The following is a 17,606-nucleotide window of genomic DNA, read 5'->3' on the forward strand; positions in this document are numbered from 1 at the left end:
TAGGGCAGGGCAACCGTTAAAAACGTCTTGCCTACCCCTAAAGGCTTGTGGAATCAGTACTGTGCATGGAGATACCATTACGGGAAATCCTGACTGAAAACAATAGGAGTTTGAGGTGCGGGTAGGGAGTGGACTTCTGTAATATTCTCCAGCTTTCCTGCAGCGCTCTTCAGCTACAGCTTTCTGATGGCCGAACGTACTCCTGGTATAAAATTCTGTTGCTATTTGAGTGATTGCTCTGCAGACAAATTTGGTGCTGGATTGTGTTTTAAACCGTGATATTTTTATACCCTTTTCTCCACATAGCCGCAAGCAGTGGAACAAACAGGCAAGCAAAGTATATCAGATACAAACCAAAGGAAACAAAAGTCAAGAGGAAAGGAGTGGCCTTACAGTCACAGTGCAGGGTTAGGAGTTAGGAAATTTAAATTCTCAGGGCTTCCTCAATAGTGTCACTTTGCCTCTCTGGACCGAAGGGGGGTATTCCTCATCCCTCTGAACAGCATCCTACCTCACTTACACTTCCGAGACTCACACACTTGCCCGGCTTTACGCCTCTGAATAAGGAGGGGTTAACTCTGGTTAATTATGTGGGTCTTTGTTTCACTGAGGTCATAGTTTCTTTCGTGTAAACAAGGTGTATTTCTATAACGAAATTCATTGATCAGGTCTAATAATTTAATGCAAGAACACTTGTTCTCACAGACTTCTCCTGTGGGAGACGAATGCGAGAAAGAACATCCCTCAGAAGCTGTGAGGCGGCCACACTACTCAGGGGGAAGGCTGGGCTGTAGAGGGAGATTTCTCCAGATGAAGTGGGTGCATTTCGCTGGCAGGAGAACGTGTTTCGACACGTGGGTTAGGTGCCTACCGTTCCAGGCAAACACGAATCCGCAGCCTGCAGCAGGCCACGAGGGCTGCTGATGGGAGCTGCAGCGGGACGGCAAACCATCTTGAAGTAACTGCAACCTCGTTGTTCTCAGCAGAGGCAAATTCATGAACTTTTGGGGGGGGGGAAAGAAAAATCGCAACCTTTTTGCAAAATTCACCACAGCAAAGAGACGTGCAGATATGGAGAGCGCTATTGGGATGAGGCAAATGGTGCTTTCAAAACCCCGGACGCTGAAGGAGACGGCGTGGCACACATTCTGTCTGTGCCCACGTCCGTCTGTCCGTCCCGGCAGATCACAGCCCAAGGGCAACCACGTCGGGCCGCGACAGGCGCCCACGACCGCCGAAGCGCCCGGAATGACCGGGCCAGGGGCACGGAGAGGCTGTGGGCGCCTTTCCCCTCCCTCAGGCGCGGCCTGCGGGAGCCAGGTGCCCTCCAGGCAGCCTCTAGCACAGAGCCCGCCGCCGCCGGTTACGACGGAAGCAACAACGCACGGGCCCCGCGGCGCGGCCGCTGGGAGGGGCTCAGGCCGCCGGGCGGCAGCGCCCCGCGCATGCGCCGCGCCGCAACCGCTCCGTCGGCCGTTGGCCGCCGGCCGCATCCACCGCGGGGGAAGGGGAGGGCTGGAGGGAGAGCGGGTGGGCGCCACTGCGCCTGCGCGGGCCGTTCCCGGGCCGCCCGGGGGGGGGGGAGCCGAGCCGAGCCCAGCGGTGGGTGGCCGTGCGCGCGCCCGCCCGCGAGCCCGGTGGCGCGTCCGTCCGTGCGGGCGCCCGGCGCTGCGTGACCGCTGGGCATGGTGAGCAAGGCGCCGCTGCTGCGCCTGCTGACCGCCATCAACCGGAGGAGGATGAAGCTGCTCGTGGGGCTCGCCTGCGTCGCCTACGTCGTCTGTGAGTGAGCGGCGGTCGGGGCGGGTCTGGCCCGGCCGTTCGTTGCCCGCCGCCCGGGCGCCCCCGGCCCCCCGCCGCCGCCGAAGGAGGAGGAGGAGGAGGAGGAGGCGGCGGCGCGTTGTGCTGCCCCATTACGAGGCGCCGCAGCGCGGCTGCTCCGGCCCCGGCGGGGAAGGGGGCTCCCCGCGGCTGCGGGCGGCGGGGCCGAGGGGTTCCCTCCTTTCCCCGCCTCGCTGAAACTTTCCCGAGCCCGGCGGGGCCGCGCCGGGGGTCCCTGTCAGGCGTCTTTCCCGTGCCCCGCCGTGAGGGCTTGCGCGGGGAGGATTCCCCCTCCCCCCCCCCCCGTGTCTCCCTCAACAGGCGCTGGGGGAGCGGTCGCGCCGCGGGCGGCTTCCTCCGCCCCGCGGGAAGGGGCTCTCGGGGCCGGGCGGCGGCGGGCAGGCGGGCTGCGGGCCGAGCCCCGGGAGTGAGGCGGGGCGGGGGAGCGGTGGCGGTCGGTGTGTCTGCGGCCGCTCCTCAGACCCCGCTGTGTCCGCCGCGGTCGTAGCCGGGCGGCTGCGTGAGGTGAGGCGGCGAGGAGATTCCCCAGGGCAGGCCTTGTGCCCGGCGTCTGTGGAACCCGCCGGTCTCCTTCGGGGGCTGGGTCGGCCTTGGTTGGTGTGTTGGTTCGCGTGTTGGCTCGGCACGGAGCTGGAGCCGGTAAGGGGCTGAAGAGAGGCACACAGGTATTCGGTCAAATCTTAGGGTAACCACTGATGGGGATGTTGATGACTTCTGTTTGACTCGCGTCTAAATAATTCAGTCTCAAATTTATAACGTTGTCCTGTCAGCTCTCTTGCCTTTCTTGTCCAGATTTTTCTGTTGCGTTTTTCATACCCAGTTTGTTTTGGGTGAGGCTGTTCTGATCTTAGACTTAGGTAGGTTTTATCTAGGCGGCACGTCATGAGGAAGGATCTTCGAAGCCTTGTCAGCTTAGCTAGGGACAAGTGACTCTCTTGATGCTTCAGAACACACATAGGTGAGCTAGCTCCGGGGGTGGGTGTGTGCATCAGATTTGGGATCCTCCCTTTGCATTTGGGAGGGTGGAGAGGCACGACTCGAGTCGTTTGGCAGAAGGCGTTGTGTTTCCTACCCCAGAAACATAACATAGAAACATCCCTGTACTACTGTATGTGACGGTGTTTGCAGGACCTCCTGACTTAGGGACTGCTGTTACCATTGAAGTTATGTGCCAGCTCTGACTCTTAGGACAGTTTGTCCAAATGACTTCAGGTTCCGTGCAGACTGAAGCAGGGACAGCTTAATGCCTGTTCTCATTTTGAAAGTGTTTGATGTTTTGCCAAAGAGTTATACTTAATTTTGAAAACAAAGTTAATAGGCTGCTGTGAAAATAGTGGATTTGAGTGGCAATTGACAAGGCCGCTGGGACCTGGCTATGGACAATAGTTGGTGTTTGCTGACTAGCTTTGTGGGTAAAAGTTAACCTGAAGGAAGGGGAAAAACTGCCGTATGACTTTTGCTGTCTGGGCTGTAAGTCGTAGAAGTCTTCTCACCACTTGTTTCTGGTCATTCTTTGGGATTCAGAAAAAATGGAGGAGGGGAGGGACTGCGGGTCAACGTGGTAAAAAGTAGCTTGAAAAGGGAATAGGTTGGTGTCTGCTGTGAGTATGTTTTTTGCAAATACAATGTGTCAGATTGCTGTGCTTTTCAGTCTTTTGACTAGTGGTCAAAAGTAGTGGAATCATTAGTTATTGCTCGGGTGTCTTCAATATAGTATGATATGCTAGCAGGTGCCACTGGTCTAATCGATTCTAGAGAGACTATTTTTTGTTTCCTTTTTTATGGAAGTGATTATGATCCCATCCCCCTATCCTAAAAGTGCACTCCTTGCAATATTACTGAATCATCACTGTGCTCGAGTTGCAGTCAGATAATGCCAGACTGAAATAGCATAGAATCTGAGAAAACCGAGCTGCTGGTGTAGGTGTACGTGCTGGCACTTCTTGCATTCCTTCTTTCTCAAGTACTCTCCAAATGACTAAGTGTTTTCAGGCAGTGCACCTCCTTCCCATGGATTTCCGTTCAGTACTGGTACATGGGGAATCAGATTTGGAGCACATTATGTTACAGGGAATTAAATACTTGGCAAGTACGTTATTTTTTTATGAAATAGGACTTTTTTGATAGTGCCATTTTGTCAGTGTGTGAAACCCCGAGAGAATGTTGAGGGAGTATCTTTTCTAGAAGTGCCTTATTTCATAAAAAGCTTCTGCTTTTGAGTGCGAATTTGTTACAAACATGCCTGAAGAACTTCTCCATGAGAGTTTGCAAACTAGAGGAAGAACTATTACAGGCGGTTGAAAGGCTCTCGGCTGTCTCGCTCTCAAGAGTCATTGAGTGGCTCCCTTGGTGGTTTCACAGCACAAGGTGTTGGATGGCTAGGCTGGCTTTGGTATCCCTGCTCCACATCTCCCATTTCCTGCCACCATTCACCACGTACAAGGACTTATGTTTCTGTTCTGTGCACCAGGTAAAGGAACAGGGCTGGAGTAAGGTCACCTTCTCAGGTTATAACTGTTTGGCCATATGGGTATTCAGATGTATTTGGCTCAACTGAGGAGGCCGTGCAGTGGTGAAATGGGCAACTGGGAGTGCTGTTGGCAGCTTTTTCATCACGCGCTTTGCAGATCTACAATTAATGTCTCGCCTAGGGAGCCTTGTTGACTTTAGTTAAAGTACCACCGTGAGGTGAGGTGCCCAGTCAACCTCATGTTAAAGGTACCTACAACTCTTTTTGCGGACTTCACTTGTTTCCCTAATGGCACTTAAGGGTAAGAAGGATCTTTGCTTGACATTTGGGTTTGAGTTGATGTCTCATTTCTGTAAATCTGATTTCTGTTAATTCAAAAAAAATAGTTTTTCACTTGAAACAGTGTGCTATGCATAGTTTGTGTGTATAAAAGTAACATCCCAAAGGAGCGTTTCTGTGCAGCAGGCAGTTAAAAGGTCTGGTAACTTAGGCGAATGTTCCTTGGCAAAACTGAAGTGAACAGAGTTTAACTAACAGTTACGTTTACCTTATCTGTAGGCCCTAGGTGAAAGGTGTGATTTTGTTCCCCATCGCCCAAGTGATGAATCTGGAGACAGTGTAGCTATCAAAAGCTATCAAAAATGCAATCTGTCAAAATCACTCTGTAATCTGGTAGAATGCCACTCTTTTTTTTATTTTTAATGTTTTTCAGAATTAGCTTAGTTGACTCTCAGTGCTGTCTCCTTCTGTGAACGCTGCATGGCTATACTGTGCTACATATAATGGGAAGCCTTGCCCTAAGGTTGAATTTGCACAGCCCTTTCAAAGGGACTAAGTTTTCTGCTACAGCTTTTCTATGATTTAACCTGCAGCAAGATAGGGCAAGATGCTAGTGCTAACCAAAGGGGGGGGGGGGGAATGTGGAGGTGGACTGAAACAAGTCCTTTCCATCATGGGCTGCACTTGCATCATCTTGAAGCCATTGTTAAACCACAGCTTAAGAATATGAGATGATTATAAACACAAGCGAGTGGATTTAATTGATTTTTGTTGTCTGTGATGAGGAATGTAGACAAATAATAAGACTTCAACCAGTTGAATAGATAGTGTTTAAAAAAAAAAATCAGTGTCACCAGAATATGAGTAACTTACATGCAGGCTGAGAGTTTAGTTTGGTTTTTAAAAAGCCTGCTTGTTTTGGGGTTGGTATGTCAATACATAGAGACCTTAAACTCATTCTCTCTGAAGTTTTAAATGTTTATTCAGCTTTATATGGACATACGGAGATGCTTCAGTGAGGCCATCTTTGTAGAATTGGGACCTTATTTAAGTTGTTGGAAATACACTGTAGAATCTTGTAGCCAGGATTAGAAGACCAGAGCTCGTCGGTCTGCATGGTTTGCTTTAATCTTGATGCTACTGTAAATAATCTACTGATATCTTGGTATAACAAGGGACTTGCATGTTCTTAACAAAAATAAAGAAAGAGCTCTATTTCTGGTAAAGTAGAACAGTTCTCTTTGCTCATTTTAGATCAGATAGTTCTCAGGAAGTATGTCAGTAACCTTGTTCTATTTCCAGGGGAAAAAAGAACAAATAATAGGCTGCTATCATGAGATCCAAGATTAAGACCTCGTTACCTTTAGAAGATAAGTTGCAGCACAGCTACTAAAATAATTTAAAAGCAAAAGGTCAGAATAATGTGAGGGAAGTACATCCTGCAGTGTAGTAGCTTGACTTCTCCCAGCGTTGTTAGTTTCCATGGTTGTTATCCTTTGTTTTACAAGGTTAGCCATTTGTTTTTGTCAGATTTACATCAGCTAGGAAAAATGCAATGTGTTCTTCTTGGAATATCAAAGTGTGAGTAAACTTTTCAGTTTGAATCTTACAAGCCCCTTGCACGTTGCTTGTCTTGCATGTGTTCAAAACAGAGGTTAAATGCTACTTAATGTTGTGTTCTGATGAGCTTTTACTTTCACTTTTCAGAATAGAAAAGTAGTTTTGAATTTGGTCCTGTCTTATTGCTTCAGGCTACATGTCTGAAAGTTATTCAGCACTGCTATGGAGAATACCAGAAATCTTCCTAGCTGTTTTACAACTAGACAGCAGGATAGACTGGCCATGGAAGAGTTAGGAACGGTCTGATGTCGTCTGCTTTTTGTGTCATCGTGCCATAGAGTCTCCACCAAAAAAAAACCAAACCAAAAACATTTCCTTGCTGGCTTCATGTCCTGCAGAGCTGCCTTTCATCTGTGGGTTTATGCAAATAAGTTTGCTGTCTTCCACAGCTTCCAGTTCCCTGCTCATCAGGCTTCCAACTAGCCGTAGCTGTGTAGCTTATGAAAATTTGTTCACACTTCAGCTGAAGTTTGTCAGGAATAGATGGACTCTAACTCTGCTTTGCGAGCCATGGTATTTTAAACTATTTTTTTGGCATCCTGGAGAAATTCACCTGTACAGTTCCCAGTTTATCTCCATTTAATATACGTCTTTAGTATTTGTCTTTAATATTTTATCTCCACTCAGTATTTGTCTTTTCTGTGGCATGTGCAGGAGGTGGTGCTGTCATCATTCTAATACTGAAGGACAAGCACTCTTAGAGCTTGCATCTTCTTTCCCCTCTGTGTTTTTGAAAAGGTGAAACGTTTCCCTGTCATTTATATTGCTTGTTTCGCTTCTGTAAGGTTGGTTGACCACGGCAGAGTTTAGCTGAAACTGGTAGTTTTCAACTTCCTGGTTGTGGACCCTAGAGAAGGAGAGCTGGGGTTTACTGCACCAACTTACCTGAACGGATTTGTAAAAAGTAACAGGGAAGAGTGAGTTTGTTTCAGTTACAGTGCTGAGCATGCTGCGAGTCTGCTGAAAACAGTGTTAGCAGTCAACAAACTCAAACTGATTCTTTGCAGCATTCTACTTTGAGTCACGACCCCTCATTTGATTGCCACCCTACTTTGAGTCATGTTACCTTGTGTGGCTGCTCAGTTTCTGGGTTTTGGCATGCATGCCGGTGTATCATTGTTGTCTTAGGAGTGTGGAATACTCTCTGCCTCCGAGTTTCTTGAAAGATGTACCACAGTTCTGCTAGGCATATCTGGCAAACAAAGGGAAGGTCAAGGGCTAAATTAAAGAAGACAGTGCGCCCCGCCCCCCCTTTTTAAAGGCATTTCAAATATCAGGGCTGCCATGTAGATTTGGGAATGCATGATTTTTGTAAATAACATTTTTTGCATATGATATATTCCAGCTGTTCATGTAATAGTTCTACTGCTTTTTCTTTGTTTCACTTGACATAAGGAGATGTGTGGCCCTAACAGCAGTACATACAGGTCTGTTGGCTTAGAAGGTTTCTGTTGGTTTCTTCAACCTGCTGTATTGCTTTAAATTAAAGGGAGAAAATGCTTTTGTCAACAAATTTTGTGCATATGAATTGTGTAGGTCGGATTTATCTGGAGACAGAAGTAATTTCATAGTTTTTTTCATCGTCTGCTGCTGTTTAAGGAAAGACACTCAGGGTTTTCAGTTCTTTATTATTAAGTGAAAAGGGGACACAGGGCTGTTAGCAATTTAGATTGCTTAGCTTTCACATGGCCAAAATAATTTTGACCTAATTCAGAATGTATTACATCATCGAATTTTGACCTAATTCAGAATGTAATTATTACATCATCGAATAGTTTGGGTTGGAAGGGACCTTAAAGATCATCTAGTTCCAACCCCCCTGCAGTGGACAGGGACACCTTCCACTAGACCAGGTTGCTCAGAGCCCCATCCAACCTGGCCTGGAACAACACTTCCAGGGAGGGGGCATCCACAGCTTCTCTGGGCAACCCGTTCCAGTGTCTCACCACCTTCACAGCAAAGAATTTCTTTCTTGGATCTAATTTAAACCTACTCTCTTGCAGGTTAACAACATTGCTCCTTGTCCTGTCACTACAGGCCCTGGTAAAAAGTTTCACTTCATCGTTCTCATAAGCCCCCTTCACGTACTGAAAGGCCGCAGTAAGGTCTCCCCAGAGCCTTCTCTTCTCCAGGCTGAACAACCCCAACTTCCCCAACCTTTCTTCATAGTAGAGGTTCTCCAGCCCTTGGATCATTTTTGTGGCCCTCTTCTGAACACGCTCCAACAGCTCCATGTCTTTCCTGTGCTGAGGGCTCCAGAGTTGGACGCAGGACTCCAGGTGGGGTCTCGGCAGAGAGGAGCAGAGGGGCAGAATCCCCTTCCTCGCCCTGCTGGCCACGCTGCTTTTGCTGCAGCCCAGGGTGCAGTTGGCCTTCTGGGCTGCAACCGTACACTGCTGGGTCACGTCCAATTTTTCATCCACCGATATCCCCAAGTCCTTCTCTGCAGGGCTGCTCTCAGTCCATTCATAACACGGTCTGTACTGATACCGGTGATTGCCCTGACGCAGGTGCAGGACCTTGCAGTCGGTGCTGTTGAACTTCAGGAGGTTCATATCTGCCCACTCCTTAAGCTTGTCAGGTTCCCTCTGGATGACATCCCTTCCCTCAGTGGCACGGCTCAGCTCGGTATCATCTGCAAGCTTGCTGAGGGTGTGCTCAAGCCCACTGTCAGTGTCATTAATAAAGATACTGAACAGTGCTGGTCACAGTACAGACCCCTGTGGGACACCGCTTGTTACTGATCTCCATTTGGACATTGGGCCATTGACCACAACTCTTTGGATGTGGCCAACCAGCTAGTTCCTTATCCGTTGAGTAGTCCATCCATCTAACCCATATCTCTCTGATTTAGTGGCAGGGTTGTTGTGTGGGAAATAATAGTTTCCTAAAGGAAATAATATAGTTTTCTTTACATTATTATGTATCTAATTGAGATCTCCAAAATAATGAAGACTTCAGTGAATCTGATAAAATAAGCATTTTATGAGCTCCCTTTGCCTACTTTTTCTTTTTGTCAAGTTTTCCTCTGGAGACAAAAAACTCATTTCTACCAGGAGACCGAAGCTGCTGAGTGTCTATGGAGAATCAGACTTAAGGGAAGAAACACTCTTTTGAATGAAATTACATCTCTCTGAAATAGAAACTTTGGTTGAAGCAATTCACTCTGGACATGCAGAGCTTGTGATTTTGCTCTAGAAATTCAGGTTATGACCATATATCAATTCATATTGTTCCTGCATGCTGTTTCTGTTGATAGTGAGATCAGTTTGAAATGAACATTTTCTAGTACTCTCTTTATTCTGAGGAGCAGATATAGTAAGGAGGGTGATACAGGGAACAATTCCTGTGTTTTCAGGTAAATCTGCTTAGACATAAGTTTGTGTAAAAGTTTCTTAGTAACCGAGTTTCTTGAAAATGCAAACAACAAAGCCATTGGATAAGGATATGGCTTTAAAAGAGATTGCATCCACTTTTGGTACAGTATTACATCTGTTTTTGGTACAGTTGGATCTCTCTTGGAATTGCGGTTTTGCTTTTTAAAACATCTGTTTTAAAATGTGTGTTATGCTGAAGCTAGTATTGTCACTAGTATTTTCAGATTATGAGTGTTTATTACTGTTGATGCCTTGTGATAGTCTCTGACTTGATTTTAATGTCATTTAAAGAGACCCAGAGAAGAGGGATCATCCTGGGATAAAGGCACAGGCTTCCTTTGAGCTTGGTTTTTCCAACCTTCAGATTGTGATAGTGTTATTCTTCTGGTTCCCCAGCCTGTAGTGGATGAGTTAAGGCATGCAAGATTCTCAGAGTAGTAATCTGTGTTTTATAGAAACGTTTACAGGGAGTATAATGACAGATGGCAGGCTCAAAGGACATTGAGGTGAAAACATACATCCTGTTTCTATATTCTCAGGCTCTGGAAGAATAACTCTTGGCTGCTATGAAGTGCAGCTGATAGAGCTGTAAGTCTGACTGTGACAGACAGGGAAGTGTCCATTTAATAGTGGATGCTCAACAGCAAATTGCTTGGGATTTGTGTTGTACTTTCTTGAGAGTGACTTAACAGATTTTGTACTTGTTTTTTTTAACTTGGTGCAGCCAGCAATGGGCTGTATCCAAAGGATAGCTCTTGGAATATTCCTTTGCTGAAAGCAGCCCAGTCATTGTACTGTTCTGCAACTGGCATAATTTCAGAAAGGGTCTTCTCTAGAAAAACTGAACAAACCTTTAAATTTCCAGTAATATCAATGTATTCAGTAGAAGGAAAAGCATTCTTTACTTGTCTGTGACTGACTGGCTTTTGTTTAAGGTAGTTTTTAGAAGTCTTGGAAATCTACAACATTTTTGCTGTAAGATTGTGCTTGCCAAATAGCTACAGCTTTATCTCACAGAGGCTGGAGGGGAAAAAAAACCCGAAAAAAACAAACCAGACAAAAAAGAGGATTGGGGCTTTCTGAAAACCGAGAGTGATTAATGTTTAGTTGGCAAAATGTAAATACTTCTTTAATAAAAATACTGTGATTAAGGCTTTAAGAAACAAATCTCCTCTTTTCTAAAAGTACAGCTCTTTATCACTTCATCCGAGACATCAAGGCATTCTTCTTCTCCTCTGGAAGCTGTCACTTTAAAGTGTAATGTCTGTGGGAGTGATTAATGCCTCTGATGAATTTTTAATCTTCTTGGTACTTGCAATTAATCCTTTCAAAAATGCTACAGTAAAAATTATTGTTCTCATTATTTTATGGAAGGGATGTAAAGGGGAAAAACATCCTGAAACAGAGTCGAAATAGAACTACACCTTTCTCCTACAGGCCATTAAACCAGGCTTTCATGTGCCTTGGAATAATCCAGATATTCTGATCTCTGCCCTAATGGCAACTTATTACTACCTACCATTTCGGCGAAGCTACTGAAGGTGAAGGGTTCTGGAGCAGAGGCTCGCGCCGAGGGACCCTTTCTCCGCTGGCAAAACCGCAGCGGCGAGGCGGCAAAAAGCGCCGAGAGAGAGAGGAGACCCCAGCCCCCCCCCCCCCCTCAGCGGGAAAGCGGGAAGTGCCAACGAGCGGCAGCTCTGACTCAGCGGGGGCGGAGTCGAGTGTGACAGCGGCCAAACCCCCTCAGGGATAAGAGCAGCCCCCAGGGAGCGCGAGCGACCAGGAGCGCGGGCGAACAGAGCCGGCAAACAGAGGCGGCGCAGCAGCCCGGGAGCGGCGCAGCAGTTTGCGCAGCAGTTCGCGCGGGCAGGGCGAGCGGGGAAGGCGACTGGCAGGGTACAGCCGCCCCTTCTGGCAACTCAAGTAGTGGGCATCGCTCTTCCAGGAGATACTCTAGCCATGGTTACCATCCGTGGTAAAGCTGTTGCTCGAAGGAGTGTGGGGACCCAGACGGAGGCCCCACGCAAGAACGCGGGTGTCCAGGTCTCTGGCTGCAGGGAGTGCCTGAGCCTGGCGCTCGTACCGGAGGACAGCAGAGACAACGGCTGTGTTCGGTGCGAGCAGGTGAATGACCTGCTCAGCCTGGTGGCAGAACTGAAGGAGGAAGTGGAGAGGCTGAGGAGCATCCGGGAGTGTGAGAGGGAGATCGACTGGTGGAGCCGCACCCTGCCCTCCCTGAGGCCAAGGCAGCAGGAGGCGGCTCCACAGAAAGCAGAGAACCCCCCACCCTCTTGCCACCGAGCAGAAAGAGGGGGCCTAAGAGATGGGGGGGAATGGAAACAGGTCCCTGCTCGGGGGGGCAAGCGAATTTCCCCCCAGCCTCCCTCACCTGCCCGGTTGCCCTTAAGCAACAGGTATGGGGCTCTGGAATGTGAGGGACTGGCCACAGAGGATGTGGGTGAAGGTGAGGCTCCATCCAGGGGGTTGCCTAGAACGAGTCAGACAGCCCTACGTATTACAACTGCCTCAACTAAGAAAAAAAGGAGGATCATTGTCATAGGTGATTCCCTTCTGAGGGGAACAGAGGGCCCGATCTGCCGACCGGACCCATCCCACAGGGAAGTCTGCTGCCTCCCTGGGGCCCGGGTTAGGGATGTTGCGAAGAAACTCCCTGGTCTGGTGCGGCCTTCTGATTACTACCCCCTCTTGGTAATGCAGGTTGGCGGGGACGAGGTAGCAGAAAGAAGTCCCAAGGCCATCAAAAGGGACTTCAGGGCACTAGGGCGACTGGTTGAGGGATCAGGGGCGCAGGTGGTGTTTTCCTCCATCCCATCAGTGGCAGGGGACAGCACTGAAAGGGGCAGGAAAACTCACCTGGTTAACAGGTGGCTCAGGGACTGGTGCCATCGGTCAAATTTTGGCTTTTTTGATCATGGGGAGGTATACACAGCACCGGGCCTGCTGGCAACAAGTGGAGCTCAGCTATCACAAAGGGGGAAAAGAATTCTTGGCCACGAGCTGGCGGGGCTCATTGAGAGGGCTTTAAACTAGGTTCGAAGGGGGAAGGGGATATTGCCCAGCTCACTAGGGATGAGCCTAGGCTTGGAGTGCCAAGGCCAGGGGTGAGATTGACAGCCCAGCTCAAGTGTGTTTACACCAATGCACGTAGTATGGCCAATAAACAGGAGGAGCTGGAAGCCATTATACAGCAGGACGGCTACGACTTGGTCGCCATCACAGAAACGTGGTGGGACAACTCGCATGACTGGCATGCTGTCATAGATGGCTACAGACTCTTTAGGAAAGACAGGTCAACAAGGAGAGGTGGGGGAGTTGCTCTATATGTGAGGGAGCAACTGGAATGCATTGAGCTTGGCCTGGGGGCAAGTGAAGAAGGAGTTGAAAGCTTGTGGGTTAGAATTAAGGGACAGGCTCATAAGGGTGACATTACGGTGGGTGTATACTACAGGCCACCTGACCAGGAGGAGGAGGTTGATGAAGCCTTCTACAGGCAGCTGCAAGCAGCCTCACAGTCACAGGCTCTGGTTCTCATGGGGGACTTCAACCACCCTGACATCAGCTGGGAAGACCATACAGCTAGGCAGGCGCAATCCAGGAGGTTCCTACAGAGCATCGATGATAACTTTCTGAGGCAAGTGGTGGAGGAACCAACAAGGAAAGGCGCTCTGCTGGACCTTGTATTAACAAGCAAGGAGGGACTGGTGGAGGACGTGAAGGTTGGAGGTAGACTCGGCTGCAGTGACCATGAAATGGTCGAGTTCAGGATCCTGCATGGAGGAAGCAGGGCGATTAGCAGGATCAAAACCCTGGACCTCAGGAGGGCTGACTTTGCCCTCTTCAAGGAGCTACTGGGAGGAATCCCGTGGGCCAGGGCTCTCGAAGGCAGGGGGGTCCATGAGTGCTGGTCGCTTTTTAAACAACACTTCTTCCATGCACAGGAGCAATGCATCCCCCTGAAAAAGAAATTTAGCAAAGGAGGCAGGAGACCTGCATGGTTAAACAAGGAGCTTCTAGCGGAGATCAGGCAGAAGAGAAAGGTGCATGGCATGTGGAAAGAGGGACAGGCCACTTGGGAAGAGTACAGAAACGTAGTGAGAGCATGCAGGGATGCGACGAGGAAGGCCAAGGCTCACCTGGAATTGAAGCTGGCACGGGATGTCAAAAACAACAAGAAGGGCTTCTTCAACTACATCAGCAGCAAAAGGAAGGCTAGGGACAACGTGGGGCCGCTGCTGAATGAGGCGGGTGTCCTGGTGACGGAGGATGCGGAGAAGGCAGAGCTACTGAATGCCTTCTTTGCTTCAGTCTTCAGTGCTAAGACTGGCCCTCAGGAATCCCAGGCCCCGGAGGTAAGAGAAGAAGCCTACAGAGAGGACGACTTTCCCTTGGTCGAGGAGGACTGTGTGAGGGATCGCTTAAGTGATCTGGATGTCCACAAATCCATGGGCCCCGACGGAATGCACCCACGAGTGCTGAGGGAGCTGGCGGATGTCATTGCTGAGCCACTCTCCATCATCTTTGAGAGGTCCTGGAGGACTGGAGAGGTGCCCGAGGACTGGAGAAAGGCCAATGTCACTCCAATCTTCAAAAAGGGCAAGAAGGAGGACCCAGGGAACTACAGGCCGGTCAGCCTCACCTCCATCCCGGGAAAGGTGATGGAGCAGCTTATCCTGGAGGCCATCATCAAGCAAGTGGAAGAAAAGAAGGTTATCAGGAGTAGTCAGCATGGATTCACCAAGGGGAAATCATGCCTGACCAATCTGATAGCTTTCTATGATGACATGACTGGCTGGGTAGACGAAGGGAGAGCTGTGGATGTTATCTACCTTGACTTCAGCAAGGCTTTCGACACAGTCTCCCATGATATCCTCCTGGGGAAGCTGAGGAAGTGTGGGCTGGATGAGTGGTCGGTGAAGTGGATAGAGAACTGGCTGAATGGCAGAACTCAGAGGGTTGTCATCAGGGGCGCTGAGTCTAGTTGGAGGCTGGTGACAAGTGGTGTCCCTCAGGGGTCAGTACTGGGCCCAGTCTTGTTTAACTTCTTCATCAACGACCTGGATGAAGAGTTAGAATGTACCCTCAGCAAGTTTGCTGACGACACCAAACTGGGAGGTGTGGTAGATACACCAGAAGGCTGTGCTGCCATTCAGCGTGACCTGGATAGGCTGGAGAGCTGGGCAGAGAGGAACCTGATGAGGTTCAACAAGGGCAAGTGCAGGGTCCTGCACCTGGGGAGGAACAACCTCATGCACCAGTACAGGCTTGGGGTGGACCCGCTGGAGAGCAGCTCTGCGGAGAGGGACCTGGGTGTCCTGGTGGACGACAGGTTAACTATGAGCCAGCAGTGTGCCCTGGCTGCCAAGAAGGCCAATGGGATCCTGGGGTGCATCAAGAAGAGTGTGGCCAGCAGGACAAGGGAGGTTCTCCTTCCCCTCTACACTGCCCTGGTGAGGCCTCATCTGGAGTACTGTGTCCAGTTCTGGGCTCCCCAGTTCAAGAAGGATGAAGAGCTACTGGAGAGAGTCCAGCGGAGGGCTACAAGGATGGTGAGGGGACTGGAGCATCTCCACTACGAGGAGAGGTTGAGGGAACTGGGCTTGTTCAGCCTGAAGAAGAGAAGGCTGCGAGGGGACCTTATAAATGCCTACAAATATCTGAAGGGTGGGTGTCAGGAGGATGGGGCCAAGCTCTTTTCAGTGGTGCCCAGTGACAGGACAAGGGGTAATGGGCACAAACTGAGGCACAGGAAGTTCCGTCTGAACATGAGGAGGAACTTCTTCCCTCTGAGGGTGACGGAGCACTGGAACAGGCTGCCCAGGGAGGTTGTGGAGTCTCCTTATCTGGAGATATTCAAGACCCGCCTGGACAAGGTCCTGTGCAGCCTGCTGTAGGTGACCCTGCTTCGGCGGGGGGGTTGGACTAGATGACCCACAGAGGTCCCTTCCAACCCCTACTATTCTGTGATTCTGTGATTCTGTAATCAGTCATTGGGTGAGGTTTACAAATAGTCTTTAAGAGAGTAAGCAGAACCTCTATTTCTTCTCTCTTGTAGGTGAGCGTCTTAATTGTTTGATTGCAAGTCATGCTTCTGTCTGTCTAGTCCAATTAATCATGGATTCTTCCCTTGCACAGAGCTTCAGTAGATGGCAGGAAGACTCACTGTCCATGAACACTCTCTAGTATGATGAATAGGAAGTTCTTCACAGAGTACATACTGTGTGTGGCTGTGGGGGGTGAGGGTGTTAACTCTCTAAGGTTTAAGAGTTGGTGTAGGACAGTTATCCTGGATGAATACCTCTTGGCTTAAAAGATCGGGCTTTAGAATTGGGGTTTTTTTTAAGTGTATTTTTTTAAGACTGACTCACAGTGAGGTGCTCAGTTGTGTTGGCGTTTGTGCAAATTGGGTCCATTAGGAGTCTGATGCTTTGGAAAACATAAGTGTAGTGCCGTATTCATGACCTTGCTGGTATGGAAGCTTTTCTGACCATCCACATGTCTGCAGCTTTTGGTGTCTGAACTTGGTGGGCCTGTCAAGGGGTTTTATGGTGCCTGTGAGGGTTTTCGTATTTGATTTAGGCTTGTAATTCAGCATCATTATGCCTGTGGATGGGCCCACTGGCCTTGATGTGTTTCAACAGTTCTTGCCTGACTGTCAGACTGGCCTTGGCGTGACCTGCGGGGCAAGGAAGTGACAAGTCAAGGAAATCCTCTGTAAGCCATGGTCATACTGCTGGTTCTGCAGCTGTGTAAACCCATTATATAAACAATTGTGATGTGCATTTAGAAAAAAACCCAACAAGATCTTAATTCCGTTGTAGTGCAAAACCTTACCTCTGATCCCTTCAACCTTGACGTAAGCTGTATGTGAACATGCAGTAGCCAAACAAATCCTCCTTAGAATTGTGCATTCGGAACCCTTTGTGAGGGTAGTACGTTCAAGCAAGTTTCTGCGGCACCTCTCTGCATGTGGAAGAGACTTCAGGGTTCTTCAAATCCCTCCATATGGTATTTCCTATGTGGTTAATTTTGCAGTTTCATTCTTTTTTGCAGTGGTACAAAAATACATTGCCTAGAAGTTTAATGGAAGGTCAGTTACTCCTACAGAACTGGGATATCAAGCATAGTGTTTCTGGAAGTACACGAATGCCGTTCTGAGCTCCCCTTCCATGCTGTGGACACTGAGCACACACATGTTTTCTTTAGGAATTCAGTTTCTGGTATGCAGTGTAGCTGCACTGCCTTTGCAACAAAACTCACAGGTTGGTATTTGTGGTGCAGCTGGCAACTCATTTTTTCATTAATGCTTGCTTCACTACCCAAGCCCAGCTATTTTCCTGCCACTGCGTAAACAATACGTTAACATTCTTTGTACAGGTTTGTGTAGCCCAGAAGAATAACTGTTGTAAGTATAGCTGAGTAATGTATGCCTTGAGAATTCTGTACCTGTAGTTGCCAGATGGTCATCATTTTCTGCCAAAATAAAGACATTTTTTCCATTAATATTAGCATAAATAATTCTATAATTATTATTAGCCAGAGGGTAAACAACTTGAATTTAACTTAGTGCTCAACATTATATCACTTTTTCCCCCAGAGAATTTACTTTATCTAATTAACATAAAATCCACAGCGTTTTTTAAATTTGATTGGATTTTATTGATCATCTGTTCTAATATAAAGCTTCCTTATCTTTTCCCCAGGAGATGACAGAGGTTTTATGATACCACCACAGATGTCACAGTGCCCTCCTACAGTTTGTTTGATAGTCTGTCATGGTTTCATTTGAGCTCCTCTTTGAATTACTCAGCAGCACTCAGTAGTTAAAAACAGTTCAGTAGCTTTGCCATCCTCTGAAGAGTGGAAGAGTGACTGCATTGCTGCATCCTCGCTGGAGTCCTCCCCACTCCTCCTGGGTGTGCTTCCTTTCTTCTCTTGCCTGCAAGGCGCCTGTGGCTGTAGCAGTGTTTTTTGTTTTCCTGTTTCTGTAACACGTCATC

The 17,606-nt window shown here is 48.5% G+C and overlaps 1 protein-coding gene across 5 annotated transcripts in view; it reads left to right on the forward strand.

Moving 5' to 3' along the window:
- Positions 1-1,595: 1,595 nt before the first annotated feature.
- UXS1 (UDP-glucuronate decarboxylase 1) overlaps positions 1,596-17,606 on the forward strand; it is an 81,688-nt gene continuing 65,677 nt past the window's right edge. For 2 of the 5 annotated variants that reach the window (XM_075425848.1, XM_075425854.1), the window contains exon 1: positions 1,596-1,782. In XM_075425848.1, the coding sequence (XP_075281963.1) occupies positions 1,686-1,782 (97 nt within the window). In that variant the 5' untranslated portion in view covers positions 1,596-1,685. The other 3 variants (XM_075425877.1, XM_075425870.1, XM_075425861.1) reach the window with 3 other exon arrangements.

Source organism: Opisthocomus hoazin, chromosome 1 (assembly GCF_030867145.1).
Source record: "Opisthocomus hoazin isolate bOpiHoa1 chromosome 1, bOpiHoa1.hap1, whole genome shotgun sequence".
NCBI lineage: Eukaryota > Metazoa > Chordata > Aves > Opisthocomiformes > Opisthocomidae > Opisthocomus > Opisthocomus hoazin.